Below are 24,119 nucleotides of genomic sequence, written 5' to 3' on the forward strand. Positions count from 1 at the left end.
GGCTCGAAACACGAGGGGCTCAACGTAATCGGTATACTTTCAAATGGCTGGTGCTCACATACCGGTGTCAGATGGGTGGATTTAAACCAAAAGGTAAAATTAACCGCGAAATGGTTTACGGCCTAAGTATGTACGTACCAAAAGAACGAAACCCAACCAAATTGCTCCTATGTCATCCCATTGAGTATTTTTTTCCATTCTCTCAGTGTCCTAGTTGACAAAAATACTTAGCGGGCCAAGGATATGTAGTAGTTGACCACGAGGATCCAGAATTGTATCCGGAAGAAGAACTTCAGTGCCGTCCAGCGCTCTAGTGAGAGCATTGCGATTAAGTTGCGGCGTACGACTTACGTTACCCCCAATATTTATTACCTTTTAAACATTATGGTTTTAGTAAAAATTACTGAATTCGTTGAAAAAAATTTTGTTTTGCTATGACTGAAAAAATTCTCATTTTTACCTTTTTTTATAAAGGGTGATTTTTTAAGAGCTTGAGAACTTTTTTAAACAATAAAACGCATAAAATTTGCAAAATCTCATCGGTTCTTTATTTTAAACGTTAGATTGGTACATGACATTTACTTTTTGAAGATAATTTCATTTAAATGTTGACCGCGGCTGCGTCTTAGGTGGTCCATTCGGAAAATCCGCTTTTTTATCGACAAATTTTGTTCAGCGATGAGGCTCATTTCTGGTTGAATGGCTACGTAAATAAGCAAAATTGCCGCATTTGGAGTGAAGAGCAACCAGAAGCCGTTCAAGAACTGCCCATGCATCCCGAAAAATGCACTGTTTGGTGTGGTTTGTACGCTGGTGGAATCATTGGACCGTATTTTTTCAAAGATGCTGTTGGACGCAACGTTACAGTGAATGGCGATCGCTATCGTTCGATGCTAACAAACTTTTTGTTGCCAAAAATGGAAGAACTGAACTTGGTAGACATGTGGTTTCAACAAGATGGCGCTACATGCCACACAGCTCGCGATTCTATGGCCATTTTGAGGGAAAACTTCGGAGAACAATTCATCTCAAGAAATGGACCGGTAAGTTGGCCACCAAGATCATGCGATTTGACGCCTTTAGACTATTTTTTGTGGGGCTACGTCAAGTCTAAAGTCTACAGAAATAAGCCAGTAACTATTCCAGCTTTGGAAGACAACATTTCCGAAGAAATTCGGGCTATTCCGGCCGAAATGCTCGAAAAAGTTGCCCAAAATTGGACTTTCCGAATGGACCACCTAAGACGCAGCCGCGGTCAACATTTAAATGAAATTATCTTCAAAAAGTAAATGTCATGTACCAATCTAACGTTTAAAATAAAGAACCGATGAGATTTTGCAAATTTTATGCGTTTTATTGTTTAAAAAAGTTCTCAAGCTCTTAAAAAATCACCCTTTATATATAAAAAATAGGTATAGAATTCGCTCAAACTTTCGAAAAAATTTCCGAGGCCCGGAGGGCCGAATGTCATATACCAATCGATTCAGCTCGACGAACTGAGCAAATGTCTGTGTGTGTGTGTGTGTGTGTGTGTGTGTGTGTGTGTGTGTGTGTGTGTGTGTGTGTGTGTGTGTGTGTGTGTGTCTGTATGTGTGTTGCCAACTAAGAGGTCGAGATCTCAGAGATGGCTGGACCGATTTTGATCAAACTAGTCGCAAATGAAAGGTCTCCCCGTCACCCAGAACGCTATTGAATGGTTTTGAGATCGGATGTTTACTTTTAGAGTTATACGAAGTTTTATGTCAAAATTTTCAGTTTTTTGACAGTATCTGTCACATTTGACCTTGAAAACAGAATATGTTTCCAGACTTAGATTTCGCTCGGTAATACCTATCCAACAAGCCATAGATTGTTAAAATCCGTCAATTTTTAACGGAGATATCGATATTTTTGTGTAAGCCTTATTCCAGTAGAAGGAATTTTGAGCGCTGTATGAAAAAGCAATGCTTGGGAGCAACATGAAACACGATTTTTTATACTGTTACATATAATTGTTTCTAAGTACCAAAAAGACTGTGTACAGCATCTTTTTTATGACAATTTGCCTCGGACCAATTTTAGCACGGTTCATTTTTGGCAACATAATCTTTCGAATATGGCATATGTAAACCAGATGATACCAGCATTATCGAGTTGGAAGTAATTCCATAATTATATTGATTTAAACTATTTACAGCAATAAATGCTGGAAGAACGTGACTTCCATATACCATACGACTCAGTTCGTCGAGATCAGCAAATGCGTGTGTGACAAATAAGTTCACTCAATTTTCTCGCAGATGGTTAAACCGTTTTCTACAAACTCAGATTCATATGAAAAGTCGTATACTCCCAAACAAGGTTCCTGGATTACGTTTGGATCTGACTTCTGATTGCGGATGATATGTGAAATGATTGCGGATGATATGTGAAATGAAATTAAAATAATGCAATTAATTTTTCTCGTATATGGCTGATCTATGATTCAAATGAGAGGTCCTAAAATCCTATAAAACCTCTTACTTTTTAGTCAGATCCGACTTCTGGTTTAGAAAATGCAGGGTGATTAGTATAAAAATGTTCATTTCACATAAATTAATCAGGTTTATCGGGTTTGCAGATTTGGATAGTCGATTACCAAATAAATTTATTCAGTTTGAGCGGTATTCGTTTTTGGATTCGGAATGTACCCCCAAATTTTAATTCGCACTACAATTTCTCAAAGATGCTACACACACCTCATGTTCAATCGATTGTCACACGCTAAGATTGAAATTCGATATGTTTTGCAGTTTCGGCATTACAGGGTAATGAGTGATTAAAATCTCAATTTGCCGTTTTAAACGACGATAATTAAAATAATGTCATGAGAACTAAAACACCTAAGAATATCCATGCAAAAACACATGCGTATTGATAAAAAAAAAGGTATCATCTCACTGCTAGGTGGATTAATCACGTTTTTATTGATCACTCATTAGTCAGAGGAGTTATCGTTCTTCCTAGAGTGAATGAATCCTTGCTGTATTGACATTAAAATGTTATGGCAGATTGTTTGGCATCTCTTCTGGGGTACAGAATTTACTTCTGCTCATAAATATTGCGAATCGTTCTGCATTCTCTCGGAAATACAGAATGGTGTCGCTCTCATAAAATCTTCAAATTCTTTCGGAGGCTGGAGGTCTTCGGGAATGCAGAACGATTTAATTCTCTTTGTTTTGTGCTGTTTTTCCACCTCAATTCCTTTCCATGTTTCTTTTATCCTTGCCTTCTATCTAGCAAATGATGAGAAGCCATGGCATATCTCCAAATTATCAGCAGAACGTGCCACTTGAGCCAATTAGTTCTGGTTCCTGATTTTTGAAGAACAACCAAATTTTGGCTTTTACACGACGTTTTGTTCTTTTGAAATAGTGACAAAAGGACATTACGATATTGTTCAATTAATATAGTGGCAAGATTTTTTAAAACAAATTCGTATCTGTCAATTTCCTAGTAAACATAATTTCTATAAAAAAATCAACAGCTTAAAATAGTCAAACGTAGAATAGAGTCAAGAGTTCCAGTAGTATGATTGCACAAAACCGTTGGTTGGGATAAAAAAAATTTATAATGTGAAATCAAAACTATTAAATCAACTTATCTTTTTGTGATCAAAATCAAATTTGTAAATAAATACATTGTTCAAAATAACCCTAGAAAACTAGAGTTATTTTGAACAATGTATTTATTTACATTTTTTTCATAATTTAAAATTGAATTAAAAATTTACTTGCATCTGCAATAATTTATCGTTTTAAAATAATCACCCCGATTCTGTAATCCGACGGACTTGTGATACGAATGAATCTATACTTGTATGATTCGATCGACTTTCGTTCGGGAGCACTTGAAATTTCGAACACTAAACATCAAAGCTGTCAACACTACTTACACGTTCTATATTATTTATTTTATTCATTTCTTAGCAAACGAAACCGTCACACTTGTATAAACCAATTAGAACGATTATAACCGAACAGAAGTAATACACATTCGATCGGAATATTGGCCTCCTTGACGATGTGAAATGTACTTATTTTCCAAAAATATCATTAATATGTGGCGGATGCTGAAAGTGTCCAATGTATTACCCATCGTAAATAAAAATAGCTGGAGAGTAGCTGAATGAACAGAATGCAATCTATAGAATAGGAAAATTTCGGAAATTTAATAGAAAACATGCAGCTGTATATTTGTTAATAAAATCAAACTAGCAAACATGTCCCATAATCAGTGGGAACGTTGCCACCTTATTTTTTCGCGAATATATTTCATTGACTCTCTTGATTGGGTTTGCGTTCATTTTGCGGTGTATTTCCTTAGCATAGTTTGTTCTGCCTCATGTGTTCTATTACTATGCTGTGTCTATCTTCGTGGTATTTCGTGTATGTGTGTGTATATATAGTAACTTGTCTTTGGTTAAATACATCAATCGAGAAAATTCATCTATAAATGCAAATGTTTCTTTGGTTTTACTAGTAACATAAGTGGTATGTTTTCTTAGGGTAAAATAAATAAACAATAAATAAAGAAGCCTCAAAATTCTACCTACAACTACCGAAATAAATTAAAATCAAGAATACAACAAACATTTGTATAAATGGAATGGTAAGTGCTAATACTCCTATAGCGTACAACAGAAATCGTCGCAGAAATTCTAGTAATTATTTTCTTGTCTTCACGTCAAAAAGTTTCCTGGTACAAGAACGATTGTGTCTTTGAGTTGCTGATTTCGTTAACCAATCCGCAGTGGCAGGAAAGCACCGGAGATGTATGGTGATGTATATAAACTAGCGGCACGTTGTGGACGCTAAACATTTACTGTTCGCTACGTTCAAACCGAATCGAAAAGCAAGTAGCTCTTCCACTCTTTAGTTGACCAATCAATTTGTCTAGCCATCAAGCGGAGGGCCGAGGTAAACCATAGAAATTTCCGTATTACCATACACTGCAGCAACAGTCGGATAGAACACCTTGTCTGGTAAGTCTGAAAAGTTAAATTCAAAGATTGTGTTACGGTCATGTAATTATTATAACCGCAGATAATTATCTACCTACGTTATTGAGTATTATATTGGATTTATACTAGCTAGCAACGGCAATCTTCGTCATTAATAAGCTTACCTGTAAAGGCTACTCCTAAAAACTCGTAGTTCTTCTCAAACGATAGCGTATTATCGTCGCAATCTAGAATTACTCGAATCCTCTCACCCACCTTATATTTCGGCGCATTGTTGAGAAGCGGATAGATCCCGTGCGCATCACCGTTGTGCAGCAAAAGATTATCTACTAAATTCCAGCCCCAACTCTGATCGTCAGCTCCTAGAGCAATGCACCAAACGAAAATTGAGAAGTCTGTAAAACACAGTCGAAATGTACTTACCCAGCAGAGCATAATATCCGTGACATTGTATAGCAGCATCTTTAGTAGCAATGCCTACCACAGCCACCGTACCCAATGGTCCTTCCCATCTTACCTCCCACGCATGCCTCCCATGTTGAAAGCCAATTTTCCCACGAGAACCATCCGTACTCTGTGCAACTGGATTTCTGAAATAGATACTTATTGAGTAACCGAGTATAATCACTTCTTTAGGCATTAAACCTGTGCAACGTGAAACCATTCGGTTTTATGTAAACATGCCGACTGCAATCATACGGATTCCAGGCGTGATAGAACGCCCTTAATTTGGACTTGAATGTCGGTACAACCGACAAAAGATCAGTTTTGAAAGCATCCGGAGACAATTTCTGCATGCATTGCGCCCGCCACACTTCATTATTTTCATCATTTAGAAATCGATTCCAACTTTTGCACACCAATGAGCAATTTCGCAAATCGTGCAACTTCAGATATGAAAAAATCAGCTCCAGCACATTATCCGGAATGTCCGGTGCGTACTCGGTGAGATCGTCATCCATTTATAGCAGATGCAACAGAATATGGTCCAGCTTCTGGCAGCAGACTAGCCAAGGTTCTTATTTCTATAATTTATCCTTATTCTATATCATTAACTTTTTCATCAACACAAAACAAAAGGCTTTCAACTAAACATTTGCAATGAAATTTTTCTCAATTCTTTTTTGACATCTGAATGAAATAAAAATTTTCGATATGTCAAACAAAACAGTACCGAACTCAAAAAGAAATTCGAAAACATATGATTTGTGTAAACATTGCTTCATGGGATCATATACAGCACGTTTAAAAAGAAACACTTAAAGTGTGATCTATTTCGCGAGTAATTCAATCTCCAGACTTGAATCGACGACACGACCAGGCACTCCGAAGAAAAATCAGCATTAAAACTGTTCGCTAACGATTCACCGCCAGTTACCACAAATCTAGCGACCCGTTGTAAATGATAAAAATAATCTTCTCGAGCAACACTGTTTAAGTTGCTATGGACTAGTTACCAAGGAACCCCAAAACAAATAAACATGTTTTGAAAGCGGTGGAATAGTTCTATTAGTGTTCAACTTTGTCCAAATTAAGCAGAAATGCATTTAAATGAACTCGATTTTCGGATTTTAATCGAAACTATGGATGAAACCAACGAACGAGGACAATGATCTGCTTCCAGCGATTCATCCGTACACTTCAACTGCTAGCTTTTCTGGGCAGTAGGATTCGGTGTAATATGCCGGTGTCAAAATTGTTTTGTGTCGGTTGATTGCGCAGCAGTAGAAACAGTATTTCACCTTGTTGGCCACTATTCGAGGATTACTAGTGAAATTCCACAATGAAATCATTTTACCGTACGTTATGCCGGTACCGCAGAGCACTAGCTCGATGTTGGTCATTTCCATGTCTTCCTTCTCACACAACGGTTTCATGTCAAGACCTGAATGTTGAACTTGGCTTTATAAAAGACATAACTCATACTCCTCAATTTTTACATTCCGCTCGAGTCAGGTAAATCCATTAAAATGTTCCGTAATATAATAACCGATCTGAAATTTATTTTGTTTACATTCATCTTGCCTTCGGTATGCAGTAACCAAGGATATGGTGACTGTTATTCAAAATCAATAAATATATTAACTTGTGCCGCCAGTTTAAAAAAATTCACTAGCGTTTCCGATTTGACATTTCCAGTTACTGAGGGGTAGTAAAATTTACGATACAGTTTTGATAGACGAGTGGCAGGTCGTGTCGTCGCTTGAATCTTACATTCGAGTAATTATTTACTCAATTGTCAAAAATAACCCTACTCGAGAGCATGGATGTTTTTAAGAAATCGATAGTTATTTTAAATAGATGACAAAATCTTACAAAAAGTGAAAGTTCAGTTTTCTTGTAAAAATTATGTCCGTGTAATTAAATAACTCAATAGAAACTGAGAATGTCGATCGAAAACGTTATTACTATCTACTCACAAAAATATAACGGTCTAGAAGAGGGCATGCCCTTTTATTTGATTGGCTGAAAAATTATGTTTGAGAAAAAAATTGATTCTTTCAATTTGAAGTGGTGATCTTTCAAATTAAAAACATATTCGTGTTGCAAAAATAAACAGACGGGTAGTATTTTTTTGAAAGCATTCTGTTTTTTATGCGAATAAAAAAGGTATTTCGTGTAACAGGTTGTTCATTGAAAAACAAAATAAAATAATATCTAAAAACTGTTTGAAATTAATAAAAATTTAATTTGAGAATATGCTTCTTATACCAGAAAACGTTCATTGTCAGAAACACAATGTTTAGTTTCTTTAAAATGTAAAGTTCGCTACATTTAAAAACACGATTTTTGTGTGTTCTTAAACAGACTCCTTCACGCGACCGGTATTGGTATCGAACCAATTTGCACTCAGTGCGGTTCATTTGTGCAAAAAACAAGGTTTGCATCGAGCTTGCGAACATATCAGCAAGTGGATTCTCAGCTTATATTATTTCATGCGCTGCTTGCTTCACATGTTATCATTTAGTCAAAATTCTGTGCATTCTTCGCATTCGAGAAAAATTCCGTCAACATTGTTAATCATCAGAGAACTAACTCTCCAAAATCTGATTAGATTTATCCTAACTTGAAATACATAATTTTCCAAATAAAACATGAAACATTAATTGATCATCTTTACGACAGCTAAAAGCTTGGTTTGATCAAAAACGTTTTCACGACCTACATACAAAAAAATGCTTGTTCAATTAAGAAAATCATTGGTAAATTGTAATATAAGCAAGAACCTGTTTAAATATTGTTCAGTTCTTCTTCAAAATTATATAAAGTTGGAATAAGCTAGATGAAGTATTGTCATCACACCAAAGATTTCGATCTGTAACAGAGAATGAACAATTTCGCTTAAAGAATCGAGAAAATCAATTATAAAAAACCCCTAAATGTTCACATTCTGCGACGGCCAGTAATAAGCCGTCACTCGTTTACGCCTGAGACGTCAGAAATAATATAGCACTTGTGCAATATTATTTGAAGTTGCATAAATAGTGCGAGCTTTGCGTCTGCTTAGCGGTTCAAATTGAACTGCTAGGCACGAGATGGCAGTGCAGTTTGAACTGCTTAAAGGACTGACTAGCCGAAGGCGAAACGAGAAGAAATAGAAATAATTTTGGTTATAAATTGAATGACTGAATTGACCGTCCTAAACAACATGCATGATGTGCCAATTGAAAATACTTATGGTTTATTAGTATACATAGTTAGTGTTTGTTTCACTAGCGATTAAAACATGTCGTAAGCCCACTGCCCACAACCACTAAAAATATTCCATATCTCTATGTGTCACTTTTGTACGCTACGCTTTGTGCGATGATTCGTTCAATTCATGCGGTTTATATTTAACTTGCCTTATTTTAGCATTGATTTTCAACTTAATGCTCGTTCATACCAAACATTTTCGAATACTTCAATTGCTGACCATATTTCTAATCATATGAAGAAAAAGATATCCACTATTAAGCTCTACCCATTCTTGAAGTAGATAAGATTTGAAAAGACAACCCATAGTATAATAAGTAAATAAGTAAAACCTATCAAAAATATATTAAAAGGTTATTTATATTTACTCAATTGTAAGTTTACATATACTAAAACGAGTTTTATTCCCTATTTGGCTAAGAATGTGGTTTGCTTAATTTTAGCTTATTGAACGAAATTCTCGCAATTGAATGGGCTTGCCATTGTACAAGTAATCAAATAAATCGATAGTTATTTTAAAAAGATCGTTGAAAAATATAAAAAGGCTAGTTTTATGCCAGGTAGATGCCGCTAACTTCTATCGATATGAAGGGAATTCTATGAAATAATTTTTGTGAGTTGAGAATTATCAAATCATAGATATGTAATGATGTAAAACGGCAGAAGGAAATTATCCAGAGAATCTTTATTAAAAATCTCGTGTTCCTTATCAAGCGTGCTACTTTTCAAGGTTATAGCTTGGATCTCGGAGGATTATGCAGAGTCAAAAGACACATAACTGTAGTTTATAGGCTACTCAAAAGAGCTGCACGGCCGAGCTTAGCTCAGTTGCCAGTTTGTTTATTTTATTCATCGATCTTTTATACGCTAATTTTAGTTTGCTCATTAACAACTTTTCGATTATACTAAAGTAAACTGTACAAAACAAGAATGTGTCCCAAATATGGAACATCATGCAATAGGTGAAAAATATACATTACAACGCTTTGTAGATTTTTTTGAAATATGTGTCCCACACGCAGAGAAATAGAACACATTAGATTCTGATATACTGAATCTTTAAATCAACTTCAAAATTTTGTTTAAATCAAAAAAAACTATTTTTGATTTGAAATTTGACTCTAATAAAACTCTCTTTGAATAAAATTTTGTGTTGCAATGCATATTAGATCTGAATATATTAAGGTATGGATTCAAAGTTTGGAAATTTTATTGAATCAAATAAAAAATTTATTTGATTCAAATGCTTGTTACAGTACATTAAATATATTTGGATCAAGTATGGGGTAGTACAGATTCAAATTAATTTTTTTTTTTCAAACAAATATTCTCGTCATTCAGATACATAATACGATATATTTGAATTTACTATTTTGGCTTTTGAATTCAACTGAAACAAATATACTGAGTCTTAGATTCAAATTCATGGATGTGGAGTAAAATTTTTCGTTCTTGAATCAAATGACAGAGAATATTGATTTTCAAATATTACCATTAAATCAAATATTGACACTAGTTAATTATGATATATTCTACACTAATATTGCTGAGTTTTAATTTTGCGTGAACCGGCCATTTTGCCACATCATTCAAACGGATAAAATGGACACATTCGAGGAAGTGATAAGTTTCGAAGCAGTCAACCATTTTGAACTATTTGTTCTTTTGAAATCCTTCGGATTGTGTGATACCATAATGAATACTTTTATAGGTAAGGTATATTATGGTTTATGTATATACAGGGAACTAATATTTGTATCAATTTCAGAGAACGGTTTCACAATAGAGTTATTAAAAATTATTGAACGGAAGGAAGTCGAGGATCCACTGCATGAAGATTACAAAGAACTGTTGAGTAATTTCAACATGATTGATAAAAGCACTTTACAATACGTAGACCGATTTAAAAAGAACGGAATGATTTTCAAAAACAACATTTATTTCTACATTCAATGTGGCAACCTTATCAGCATTTACAAGATGGATAAAATAATTTTAGATAACAATGAACAACTAATGTTGATTTGCTTCTGTATGGAATCTCGTGAGTTTCATGAGCATTTGCAGTCATTCGAAGTGAAAAGAGCTACCAAGAGGAGAATTTTAGACAAAATAGACAATCTAGATATTTATCCGGTTAATCTGCATAAAATAGATGGAAAATTATTTTTAAAAAAAATGTAAATTTATTGAAACAATAAATATAAATTAAATTCAAAGTGTTTCATTATTTATATCAAGTACATATTTTTTATTGATTTCAGAAATTTGTTTTAAATAACAATTTAATGAATTTAAAAAAATATATCGTTGAATCTACACACAATCACACGAAAGCAAAATTGTAGAAACAAAACTTATTTGTTTTGAATCAAATAACAATTTTTTTTGATTCCAAGTGAAATGAAATTAGATACAAATTTAAAAATATATATTTGAATTCGAAGCAAAATATATTTGAAATAAATGTTCACTTTATTTATTTCTTTGCATGTAGAAACAAAAATTACTTGTTTTGAAGTGAATATCAAGTGTATTGGAATCAAAAATAAATGAAAATAGGCGCTGATTCAAATAAAAATTTCTTTGAATTCAAAGCGCAATATGTTTGAATTAAAAATTAATTTTTCTGCGTGCATATTTGGGACTTATAGGTAAGAAAAATGACATCACGATCAAATGTCAAGACAAAAATATAGGATTTCACTCTCACATTTATATTAGTACACCTGTCGTTCACATTCACAATCTTCAGGCCGATATAAAAAAGTTTGTTTCATCAAACTGCTTCAATAGTAGTAAAAAACGGACTATGCAAATAGTTTTCCCGCAGGAGTCTAGTCAGGTATAAAATGCGCAAATTCGTTTCGAAATGAAGCGGATCGATTTTCACAATTTCATCTATCATGTCCGATAATTTTGTGGGTCTTGTTTCAAAAGCTCATACTTTTAAGATAACTTGAATAAAAAACTTTTAACTTGGAACTACTTTTCTTGTACAAGCAAACGATTACTGTAAGATACACAATTTTTTGTTTTTTTACTACACTACTACTACACTTTAGAACACAATTTTATGTTGTGTGTATTTCAACAACAACAGAACGAGTGAAATTGAAAAAAGAATAGAAACAACTTAAAACTTAGTAAACAGTAGGTAAAGTTTTATTTGTTGTACACAATCTAACAATGAGCGTACCAAAGCAGGGTAAATCACACATATACTATAATTAGAAAAAAAAACTTCAACAACTATGTTAATCATGGCAGTGTTTGCTATTTAAAATTATAGTATATTTTCTATCAATATTTAATTAGTCGATAATTTTTTGTATCAAATTTCATAACGTATGCATGTTTAACGTTCTCTCGATTCCACTGAATGAATCAAGAAAACATGAGTTAACATACTCTTGGTTGACATGTGACATAAAAAGCAGAACAAAAATAATTGAATATTTGGAAAGTTTCACCCTTTACAGTAATTGTATTACTAAGATCGAGATTTTCGCTATATCCTCATGGGTATTCGAACTAAACTGTTTTGTTTCAATTCAAACATTTTTTTATAACGGATAATTAACCATGTGCCAACATCTACTTTGAAAAGGAATTACAAACTAATAGAGTACTAATTTTTACACCGGATGAAAAAGGAAACATTTGCTTGTCGTTTACTGACTCCTACCAAGCATTCCCGAGTAAAAAAATTGTAGAAAAACAATACGATTTGTTGTTACAAAACCTGCCACAATTTTGCTTTGACCATTGAAAAATATTTGAATGTATTGTTATACACTATTCAATCAATTGTGAACATGCTTTTTACAATAGAATGTATAGGTTGTTAAGTATCGTAACAATTCAAACCATAAAATTTTCGCATACATGTTTTCTTGGAAAACAATCAAATGTACAGTTTGCATATTGTTTGGAACACCACGTGTACAATAAGTTCAATTGTAGAATCGTAGAAACAATATTGAATCGTTGGAAATGAAAAAAATCTTGTCAAGATACAATAAAATGTATTATAACCCATATATCTAATTGTGAATCAATTGTTTATGCTGTAAAATCAATGGTTTATTTTTTTACGGGTTGAATCCCTTACGATTGCCAATAAAGCGAGAAAGAAAACTCACGCCCTTTTTAGAATCAGTCAGGAATATAATCGTTTCGAAAAACTCATACTTTTGCTACAAGGGACTACTACGCGTCAAATGTTGCGCTTACCGATGACCCGCGTCGCTTCAACTTCTCAACCCGCATCGAAGCACAAGCAAAGTGGAAAACATCAGCCAGTCCCGCATTCTGTGAGTGAGCTGTCAACAAAAGTTATGCTGCCGCACCTCCTTCTGTGCACCGTATTCGAATATGATGTCGAATATGCATCAGCTAGTGGAAGAATAGACAACTGAAGAGCGCCCGAGGAAGGCGGAACAGGGAGAAGTGTTCTCTTCAACACATTGCATCGCGAAGCAGCAGCCATCGACAGCAAGTTTATTCGAGCGCCGCGAGAAAAGACCCGCCGAACTGGACTAAAGTTGTAGCTCTGGCATCGTTTGACGGACATTTTTGCACTGAAGGTGCAAACTTTGTGCTGGATTTGTTCCGTTGTTTGTGATCCGTTTGGAACAATAAAAGTGCCTGTGGAAAGTACAGAATTTTTACTACAAGTGGACGTAGAAACGGTGAAAATCGGTTCCGATTTGTTGGCTCTAGAGCGCTTCGGAATTTCCGTCTTGCGGGGTGCGCTTTTTACAAATCGCCATTTTGAACATTCGGTTTTGTGTGTTCTTGCTTTTGGATTTCTCTGGTGCAGTTCAGGTAAATTGTGATCTAATTCGGAAACAGTTTAGCGAAGAAAAAGTGCTTCAGTTATTTACTAGTGGTAGGTTACTGGCATAGGGTCCTTCAGAATGGCCCACCAGAATAAACCGGTCAGCATCGTGATACAGGATCCCAATGGTAAGTGTCAATTGAAAATGAGCTCCCGCGAAATTCGGGAGGAGGTTCTGATATTTATCACACTTTAAAGTCTAAATTTCTATTCTGTTCGAATTTTGCATTTTTATGAGATTTTGCCCACCTAAGAACGCAGCAGTTGAATTAGGTTTGGTTCCGAAAAGTGAAATGGCCTTGACCATATACCTTCGCTCTATAACGAAATGACGTTTCCAGTTTCGGGAGGAATCCAATCGCAGTAGTAAAGAAACTTACGATTTCGTAACTCCTTTTTTTATTTTATCACGCATTCCATTCTTGGTTTCGATTTATGATTTGCCACGACACGATATCACAGAGGAGCTGATAAGCAAAGCAGAAGGATCCAATTTATAGTTGATGAAAGCTGTGGATGCAAGGAAAATTCAACGAAAATGAAACGCAAATGGTGCTCTTGATGGGTTAAGATTGGATGACAAAATTTAAGTTCTTGTCGGGATGGTTTTCACAAATTCATTCATTTTTTTTCTATACATGTGATAATTGGTGTGTTTTATGGTCATTAATTTCGAATACTATTTTAAGATCCTGCAACTTATCAATGGATCTAATACCGCTATTTTTCCCACGCGTTGCACTTTTTTCTAAACGTTTTTTTTAATTGTTTGATGTTTGATTCTTATCTTGGGAAGTCCATACATCCACTGGAAAATAGAAAGTAGTAAAATTAACACTTACCTGGCATGGCTGTAATGATCCATTTCCGGCCCTTCATGTGAATAGTTAAATAATGTAGCATTGATGTCCCGTATTCTAGAGATTATCCGGAAACAAAGCATCGTGTTTGTGCGGAATAAACAATATATTATTAAATGGAAGCTTTTCGTACTACAACACTTTAAATAATTCATATTTTCAGTACAACTCTGTTCTGTTTATAATCTAAACGACTTCACTTATTGTGACTCCCAACGATAGTCTCGAGGTGTCACATCAAGAAAAAAAATGTTTCATTTTGTCGAAAGGTTCACCAGGAGTGAAATCAAATCTTTTAATCGCGCTCTCTTACCTCCACAACCACAATAAGTTCATTTAGGGGTTAACCTAAGGTTTGTGCTAAGACGAAACGTAAGGAAAAGCACAATCATGAGTTATTTATCTTTTGGGATAAATGGCCCTAAATGTAAATGACAGATCCTCTGTTCACTTATAAGTATTCCAAAAGACCTTTTGTCCTTTCACACAGTCTTCATTATTGTACATGCACTTTGTGTATAATGTGTGTAGTGTGTATAGCGATGATTCAGTTTTAATGTTTTTAGACGTGAGTTAAGTTATGACAAAACTAGGGGCTGGGGTCCACTAGGAGATTGATAGTACCTATTAGCTCTCTCCGGACTGTACCAGCCTAGATGCCGTGTGGAATCCGGCGGAAAAAAATGAACCAAGAATAGATCCACTGGGTTCCTGCTTCCATGTCGTAAAAGGCGATAATTGCAGGAGTTTCTTTTTTCTTTCAGTTATAAGATATTTTCAATGTTTTACTTCTGATTACTCTATTTTATTAAATCATCTCTTTATTCAACCTATCAATTTCCGTCTAGCTTCGGAGAAAAGTTTTATTAGGAATGATTTCTTCTTCCATGTTATTGATTGTCTTTCAGGATTATAAAATGAATGATAAAAATCAACCATTGCGCAAATCCGTCTATATTACAAAGTTAATAACAGAGGTAACATATATCGGTATATTGAATACATAGTAAAAAACACTTGATATTAATATTGCAAACAGTAAATTAATATTTCTCTCGGTAGCCGGCTGCCCAGATCAACTAATATAACCAATTAATAATTTCAATAAACAATTCAAATAATAAAAATTATAAAGAAGCGGAAATAATAAGGAATCAAGACGCGTGTGAAGTCTGTTGACCTTTGTTTGGTGATTTAAAATGATTTTATAATATCTGTTTAGAATATTTCAATGCAATGAATCAACTTTTTTGTCTAAATCCTATTCGCTCGTTTATTTTGTATCACGTAGTTTCATTTATAAAAACGTGCTTAATCCACCTAGCAGTGAGATGATACCTTTTTTTTTTATCAATCGGAATGTTTTTTTTTTGCATGACTAAAAAAAAACGCGAAAGGTAGATGCATAAACGAGTGACTGCATACTCGACAGCCGGCTGTCCGGAGTTTTGTCAATTTCGGAGATTGACTGTTTCGTGCATTATATTGCCAGCACAAAGTAACACATAAAACGATAATACTTTAAAACATTCTTGGTAGCCGGCTACCCAGAGCAATAAACACATGATAACATTATTAAAACATTTACTAACAAAGTATCCTCTCCTGTGATGCATGTGGGAATGCAGAGGATTCCTCGGTTCTTAGTAGCAACATGCATCGAACTAACAATCCTTTCCCTCCCAAGTAGATCTGCATTCGGACGTGGCCGGCGTCGGTATTGATCAGCATGCATGGTTCAATACAGTTTGCACAGTGTGAAACAATGTGTTATTCCCAAACATGTTACTTCAAAAAATCATTTTGCAATCTCAATTGGTCCAGATCAATAACGGAGTAGCAGCACACGGGCGGTCTCTAATGCTAATGCTAATGCTAAAAGTGAGTTAAGTTATGACAAAACTAATATTTTAAACTATAAGCTGTTTTTCTAGTAGACGCTTCTTTTATTTTTCGATTTCAGAAATAGTTATATATGGTTTAATTGGTTAGTTTAATCGGATCTCACTTTCGTCTCGATAACGAATGTTTTTTTTTGTATGAAAAATCTGTTTACTATTCCGGAAATTTAAGTTCAGGATTGTAATCTTTATCGGAATAAAAATCATCTACCATTATTCTAATATGTTCGAGGTCCGACCTGGAAAGATTCTTAGTGTCCCAGCCATGCAAAGGTTCTGTACGCTATAAATCGGCTGCGAAGTCCATTGTAATAGAAGGTCAATTTCCACAAAATGGTACAAATGTGAAAAAGATGCGACACAGATGCACCTTTCTGCAGGTTGTTTTTTTTCTAATGTAATAATTAATTCTAAAAATCAATAGCAAAAAATTAGCAAAATCAGATACGTCCTCCTCCGATTTGAATGAAACTTTGTGCACGTTTTCGGTAAAGCAATAGATTTCGGTCTTCGGTAAGAAAACAAATTTTTCACGTCTCTATCCGATCCGACCGATTCGAATGAAAAAATAACCGCACAAATTTAATTACAATAATGCAACGCAATGGAATTTTTCTTCGCAATGTTTTTGTTTCGAATTTGATGTGTCTTTTTACAAATGAAGAAGTTACAGCAAACTTTTTTGAAAATCTTTTAGTTTTTGAAAAAAAATACTTTGAACACAAGAATATAATTTTATAGCTCACTATGAGTCTCCCCTCTCCTAGAAGTAGTCCTTCAATTCTCCGAATTTCATGTCTAAATATCTCGAGAACTGTTACTTCTAAGATAAATGGAATAAAATCATAATCCGGTGTTTGAACGATTATTTTTCATAGCAAAAAAAAACAAATCTGCGCCAAATTTTTTTTTCACTACTAGTTAAAAATAAAAGCAAATCTTTGGTATTACATTCCTGTGGTGAAATTTGACCTGTTTCAACAGACTTCGCAGCCGATTCAGAGTGTACAGAATCATTGCATGGCTGGTGCTACAATTCTACTGACACTACGAATCCTTCCAGATCGGGATTCGAACATACGACTACTGGATTGTAAGACCAGTGCCCTATGCATTGAACCGCCAACCCAGGTCGAGTTAAAAAAAATATTACGAAAAACATTAAAAAGGCGATTAGTAATAACTTTTCTTATTATTGAAAAAACATTCAACTTACTTTTCCAGTGTAAAAAAAGTATTTTATCGTATCTAACTGATACATGTAAAATGATTCAAATGATACATGAAAAATCGCAGATCAGCTTATCTTGAATTTTTCTTTGATACTGTATGGTATTGCATCTAATAATTCTGTGCAACTCATTTGTACTAAGTTCTGAATCTTTTGAAGCGCTTTATTCACGGTGAGACAACAACTTGTTCAAATTGATACTGCATAACGATTTGCATTGCATTGCATTGTTTTCGTTACACTTAGTCTGGATCTTTTCTATGAAATTCTTGGAAGCAAGATTGCACCAAAATATGCTTCATAGGACAATCAATTTCTAACTATTCAATTAGGTTACACGATTATTGTTTGGTTCCATAATAAGGTCTAAGGGATTATACTAAGAAATATCTCATTGTGTTTAGCCACATTTAATCAAAAAGAAGTATCTATGATTATCATCAACATGGAAACTGGCTTTATAATGCTGGGCAAGATGCTTCAGCGAGTGATTGGGTGGCAGCCGATCAACGCTAGGATGTGGAAGTTGAAAATTAAAGGCCGTTTTTTCAATTACAGCATCATTAACGTGCACACGAAGGGAGACCCGATGATAAGAAAGAAGCGTTCTACGTGCAGCTGGAACAAGTCTATGACGGCTGCCCACGCAGAGACGTAAAAATTGTCATCGGTGACATAAATGCCCAGGTAAGAAGGGAAGCAATGTACCGACCGGTAATCGGGCCGAACAGCCTGCATGCCGCATCGAATAACAACGGCCAACGATGTCTCAACTTTGCGGCCTCCCGAGGAATGGTAGTCAGAAGCACCTTCTTGCTCCGTAAGGATATCCAAAAAGTTACCTGGAGACCACCTGACCAACAGACCGAAAACCAAATCGACCACGTTTTGATCGACGGGAAATTGTTCTCGGACATCAACAATGTTCGCACATACCGCAGTGCGAATATAGATTCGGACCACTACTTGGTTGCTGTATGCATGAGCTCAAAACTTTCGACGGTGGGTACCAAACGTCGCGGTTTAACATCGAGCGGCTCCGGGATGCTGGAGTAGCTCATGATTACGCGCAGCAGTTGGCAGTGGCACTACCAACGGAAGAGCAGCTTGGTACAGCTAATCTTGAAGATGGCTGGAGAGTCATCCATTCTGCCATAGGTAGCACTACATCAGCAACGCTAGGTACGGCGGCTCCGAACGTAAGGAACGACTGGCTTGGGCGACCAAGCTGCAACACCGGACGAGAGCAAACGAGGAGCGATACAGACAGGCGCGGAACAGATTAAACTCGGTATCCCTTAGAAAAAAGCATCAACAGGCAGACCAAGATCGCGAAGCGATGGAACAGCTGTTCCGTGCTAATGACACAAGGGTGTTCTACGAGAAGGACACCAACGGGAATCTTCTCACGAACGACTGTGAGGGGATCGAGAGGTGGCGGCAGTATTTCGACGAGCAACCTGACGATGTGGCGGAATACAAAAGTGGCGGCGCGGTAACGAATTTGGAAATGTGTGCGGAGGACGATAGACTGCCGGCCCCAGACCTCCAAGAAGTCGAGGAGGGCCGCTGGCGTTGACCAGCTACCAAGCGAGCTACAAAAACACTGCGCCAGGTGTTGCAAAAGTGCCACGAATACAATGTGCCCACACATCACTTATTAATCGATTTCAAATCAACCTACGACACCATCGATCGAGATCAGCTATGGAAAATCATGCACGACTACGGATTCCCGGACAAACTGATACGATTGGCCAAGGCTACAATGGATTGAGTGATGTGCGAGTTCTGATTGGCGGCAATGAAATCGAAATGGTCGACGAGTTCGTGTACTTGGGCTCACTGGTGACTGCCGATAATGACACCAGCAGAGAAATTCGCATATTGTCAGGAAATCGTGCTTACGTTGGACTGCGCAGGACGCTTCGATCGAGCAAAATTCGCCGTCGTACGAAGTTACCTATCTACAAAACGCTGATTAGACCGGTTATCCTCTACGGGCGCGAGTCCTGGACAATGCTTTTTAATGCCAAAAGTAAACAGAGAGAAACTGTCATTTGCTGTTAGGCCCTTTTGTCGTGGGACTATCGAAATTATCAAAAACAGAAAGTGCTATCATCAAATTTGAGTATTTGGAAATATTCCAGATTGTTTAAAAAAGGGAGCATAAAACCAAGGAATTGAAAAGAATTACAACAATAACAATATGATCTCATCCGGTTGCGAAACATCATTGAAAAACTTACCCAAAAAGGGTAAACTACAGCACTCTACCGTTATATCGATCGCTTAGTGACAAAATTCGAGAAAATTGAAATTAGACATTTTGATAGCGCATATACAGGAGTTCATTTCGAGTTGGTAGCACTGCTTAATAAAAATAAAACTCAAAATATATTACTTCAGTTCGATGTCTTAAACGCTAACTAAAGATTGTACTCGAAAAAATGCGACTGACAAAAAGGATCCCTGAAAATTCATTTGAAGTTGGATAATTTTGAAACTAATAAAATAAATAAACAATTATAAATTCCCGGTGTACCAAACTGAAAATAAATTATTTGAATCGAGCGAAAAATCAAACAAAATAGAGAGACAGAAAAAGATAATTTTGCTCCACAACAATGTACCATCGCACAATTCGATAGGTGTTCGCAACACGCTAGGCAGTCTTCTGTAGAAAGTTATTGATCATGTGCCTTACTCACCAGACCTGGCCCCATCCGACAATTCTCAGGTCACATACTTTATTGTTTCCGTGTGTTTTGCGTACACATTCAAATAACTTCAATCATTGATCTAGGATAGGTGTTAACACATGGATCAATAAGTACCGAGACTAACAATGGGAACAACATTTTTTTTGCAAAATTTTTTTTTATTCATCAACATAATCACCTTTTAGGGTGATACAATGGTTCCAACGTTTTTCCAATTTTTCAATACCATGTTTATAAAAAAATTATCTTTCGCTTCAAAATAAGTTTCAGTTTCAGCGATGACCTCCTCATTTGAGCCAAATCTTTTTCCCTGGAGCATTTTTTTTAGATCAGCAAAGAGCCAGTAGTCACTGGGGGCTTAATCTGGCGAGTATGGGGGGTGGGGAAGCAGATCAAAGCCCAATTCGTTCAATTTCGCCATTGTTTTCATCGACTTGTGGCAGGGTGCATTTTGTTCCATCGAAAGCAATCGCGGCACCCACTTGGAAAAAACCTTTTTCATGCTCAATTTTTCATGAAGGATAGTAAATACACTTCCATATGATATCTGTGTCATCTCAGCAATCTCACGGAGCTTCACTTTACGATCTTTCATTATAATTTTTGTCACTTCACTCATATTTTCCAGTGTAACGGCTTCCACAGGTCTACCCGAGCGTTCCGCGTCATTTGTGTCGGTACGACCACGTTTAAACTCGGCGAACCACCGAAAAATCGTTGCTTTTGATGGACAAGAGTCCGGATAACATTTTTCAATCCATTGTTTCGCTTGCACGGTGTTTTTACCCATTAAAAAACAATGTTTTATCAAAACACGAAACTCGGTTTTTTCCATTTTTTAAACAAACTACAAAACGACTTTACTCCAACCTCGATAACTCAGCTGTTTCTGGTCGGATCGACTTGAAATTTCGACCCGTTTCAAACAAAGGTTAGTATTCTAGAAAGACGTGGTTACTGATTTACTACGAGCGCCATCTCTGCTTTAGTCTCGGGACTTATTGATCCATGTGTTAGCTCTATCGAATTCCGCTGACCAATTTCGCAAACATAGCAAATCGTGTAACGAAATTATCGTTCCATCGACCAGCCCAAACTAAATACATTGTAGGTTTCAAATGGATTCCTACAATATCCCAGTTTGCACTGAATATTCTTTTTCTTAGCAGTCTTCAAAAATTTCTTACCAGTCTTCAAACGATGTCGTGTATTTGCTTTATATACGTATATAGAATTGCTCTAAATTACTCATCAGTCCTACTTACTACTGTAAAAAGCTTTGGTATTAAATTCCTGTTGTGGAATTTGACATAATCGATGCATGGCTGGTGCTACGATTCTACTGACACTACGAATCCTTCCAGTTCGGGGCTCGAACATACGACAGCTGGTTTGTAAGACCAGTGCCCTATGCATTGAACCGACAACCCGGGTGAAAACAAAACTGCATTGAACCGACAACTCGGGTGAAACTTGCTACTGTAAACCTGTTATAAAACCACAAAAGGAAAAATATTTAGCTGTAATAATACAGAAATTGATTGCTTAATTTCTGCATTAGTAATGTTAAAAAAAAACAGAATAGTTTTTGATCCATTGTTCTGAACAGTAACAAAGTAACAAAAGTAGCGTCACTCTTAGCGCAATAACTCACAAACTAATGAACTGAATATCATGAAATTTTAACATAGAGAATCAATTTGCACATATGCGAGAAAGCATGGATAGAAATATAATGCGCAAAAGGAATTTCATCAAGAAACGTTGCCGATTAATGCGATTCACTTATACGTGACCTACTGGCCTCAGCCCTTAAGTTCGAAAACGAAACGCGTGGCTTTTTACCTTTCTCTATAGAAAGGTATTAGAATTTCTGAAAAAACCGACTATCGAACGGAGTCTCAGAGACCCAGAGTGTTATATACCAATCGACTCAGCTGGACAAGATTGGAAAATGCCTGTGTGTGTATGTATGTGCACATTTTAACGATTTTTTTAACGTGCAATTTTCTCGGAGATTGTTAAACCAATTTTAACAATCTTAGATTCGTTTGAAAGCTATTATTAGGTTTTCGATCAAGTTTGAAGATCGAATGGTTGTGACATTTGGTTCCGGAGATATGATGGTATAAGTGACGTAACCGACAAAACGCGTTGTTTTAACCGTTTTAAAGTATATAAGGGTGCCAATTTTCTGGGATCACCTCTAACTCCGTAAAGCGGTAGAGCTCAAAATTTGAGGCACCCCAAAAAAAGTCCCCATTCAAAATTTTAGCTGAACCGGATATGGGTAAGGGGTGGTTGAGGTTTGAAAATTTTCGATCTTGAAAAATCACCATAGGGGGTAGTACATGAGATTTCCGAAATTGAAAAACATATATTTTATGCGTCTTAGAATTGCATGCAACGTCGAGATTTAGTGTCATCCCAGAAAATTTTTTTTTTAAATCGACTCTCTGGGACTTCCCAGAAAGTCGATTTTGTCAAAAAAAAAATGTGTTTCAATTTGTCAAGTTCAAAAAAGAAATGCCATCTTTCAAAGAAGTGAGAGTCATTTTATTTTTTTAGCATATATCACTCTGTGATTCCGGAACCGAAAGTCTGATCCAGATGAATTTTAGGAACTTTGCATGAAACCATAAAACCTTTCTTTTAAGCCTAAATTTGTGACAATCGATTCTCATCTCCGAGAAAATTGAGAGACGTTATCACATACGCACACAAAACAAACATAATTTTTAAAATTTCGACGAACGCGAATGCGAATAGTATATGACACTCAATGTCTGTGAGAAAGGCAACACAAGATTGATTTGATTTACTTACGGTTCGTCTTCGACTCATCAGTATGTTAGCAGTTCCGCTAAACATATGTAAATTACAACTAGAGCTGTACTTTACGTCTGCTGAACGATTTTTGTTGAACTATTGTGTCGCACTAGCAGTTCAATTTAAACTGCTAAAGCACTGACAAGTCGAAGACGAAATACAAACAAATTAGAAGTTTTATGCGCACACATGCTCAAAATCAATGCTTGAACGTTATTATTAAGCTATTTGTTACACTCGTACAATGTCCATTTAAATTGTCAGTTTTGTATGCAATCAAAAGTGCAATTGTGCTGTTTTCTCACGATTTTCAAACGCATGACAACTGATTTTTCTAAACCGTGCCCTACATCGTAATCAAATTTGTATTCAGAATAACAACCAACCCCGGATGCACGCCCATTCATTCGCTTGAATAAAAGTAAGTCGATTTCTGTCGGCGTTCTATCGCTCAATCGAAACCAAACATCCGAACTCATCGTTATTACTGTTTTACAATTAATTTCTAATCGAACTTTTTTTTCGCCCCTTCGCGGGTTCCACCAGCACACACAGAACACTAACCCGTATATTTTGTTTTTGCTTTTCTCCGTTGTTGTCTTTCTAGGTCAGCAGCAAATCCTACAGGTAAGGCAAACGGCTACGACTACCGGCCGGCCATTGACGTCGGCCAGCGTGAAATCGATCGTGAAGGAGGTGACCGGTCAGGAAACGAGTGCAATTATAGCTGGACAGGTCAGTTTTGTACCCAACTGGGTGTACTAACTCGCTCCAAAGTTTTCTTCGTTTGGCGCAAAATGGAATCCATCAATGTTTTGGTTGAGTCGAATGCTTCTGAGTTAAGGAATCTTCAAACGTTCTTTCTCCTAGCGAGCTTGATTTATTTTTTTTTATTCAATAATATAATATAATATCAAGGCACACTGCTTAAGCTCTAAGATGCCAAGGGTATTTACTAATCTTAATTATCGTCTAACTTAAAACTAGAATAGTATCATTATATAATGTAGTATCGGGGTCGCGGATTCTCGAGAATCCAGCTTTCAGCTGGCGAT

General features: G+C 36.0%; 2 protein-coding genes across 3 annotated transcripts in view; one reads left to right on the forward strand and one right to left on the reverse strand.

Annotated features, from left to right (window-relative positions):
- Window positions 1-4,211: 4,211 nt before the first annotated feature.
- Window positions 4,212-6,124, reverse strand: LOC131438181 (F-box/SPRY domain-containing protein 1). The gene is made up of 4 exons (XM_058608017.1): window positions 5,627-6,124; window positions 5,405-5,571; window positions 5,146-5,343; window positions 4,212-5,008 (listed from the first exon to the last, which is right to left on the reverse strand). Exons 1-4 carry the CDS (start codon window positions 5,941-5,943, stop codon window positions 4,914-4,916), a joined length of 777 nt encoding a protein of 258 aa, XP_058464000.1. The 5' UTR covers window positions 5,944-6,124; the 3' UTR covers window positions 4,212-4,913.
- A 6,869-nt stretch (window positions 6,125-12,993) lies between these two features.
- LOC131435124 (transcription factor Dp-1) overlaps window positions 12,994-24,119 on the forward strand; it is a 36,806-nt gene continuing 25,680 nt past the window's right edge. The window contains exons 1-2 of one of the 2 annotated variants that reach the window (XM_058602674.1): window positions 12,994-13,648; window positions 23,672-23,799. In XM_058602674.1, the coding sequence (XP_058458657.1) occupies window positions 13,600-13,648; window positions 23,672-23,799 (177 nt within the window). In that variant the 5' untranslated portion in view covers window positions 12,994-13,599. The remainder of the gene's footprint in view (window positions 13,649-23,671; window positions 23,800-24,119) is intronic. The other variant, XM_058602675.1, reaches the window with a different exon arrangement.

The sequence above is a fragment of the Malaya genurostris genome, chromosome 3 (genome assembly GCF_030247185.1).
Source record: "Malaya genurostris strain Urasoe2022 chromosome 3, Malgen_1.1, whole genome shotgun sequence".
Lineage (NCBI taxonomy): Eukaryota > Metazoa > Arthropoda > Insecta > Diptera > Culicidae > Malaya > Malaya genurostris.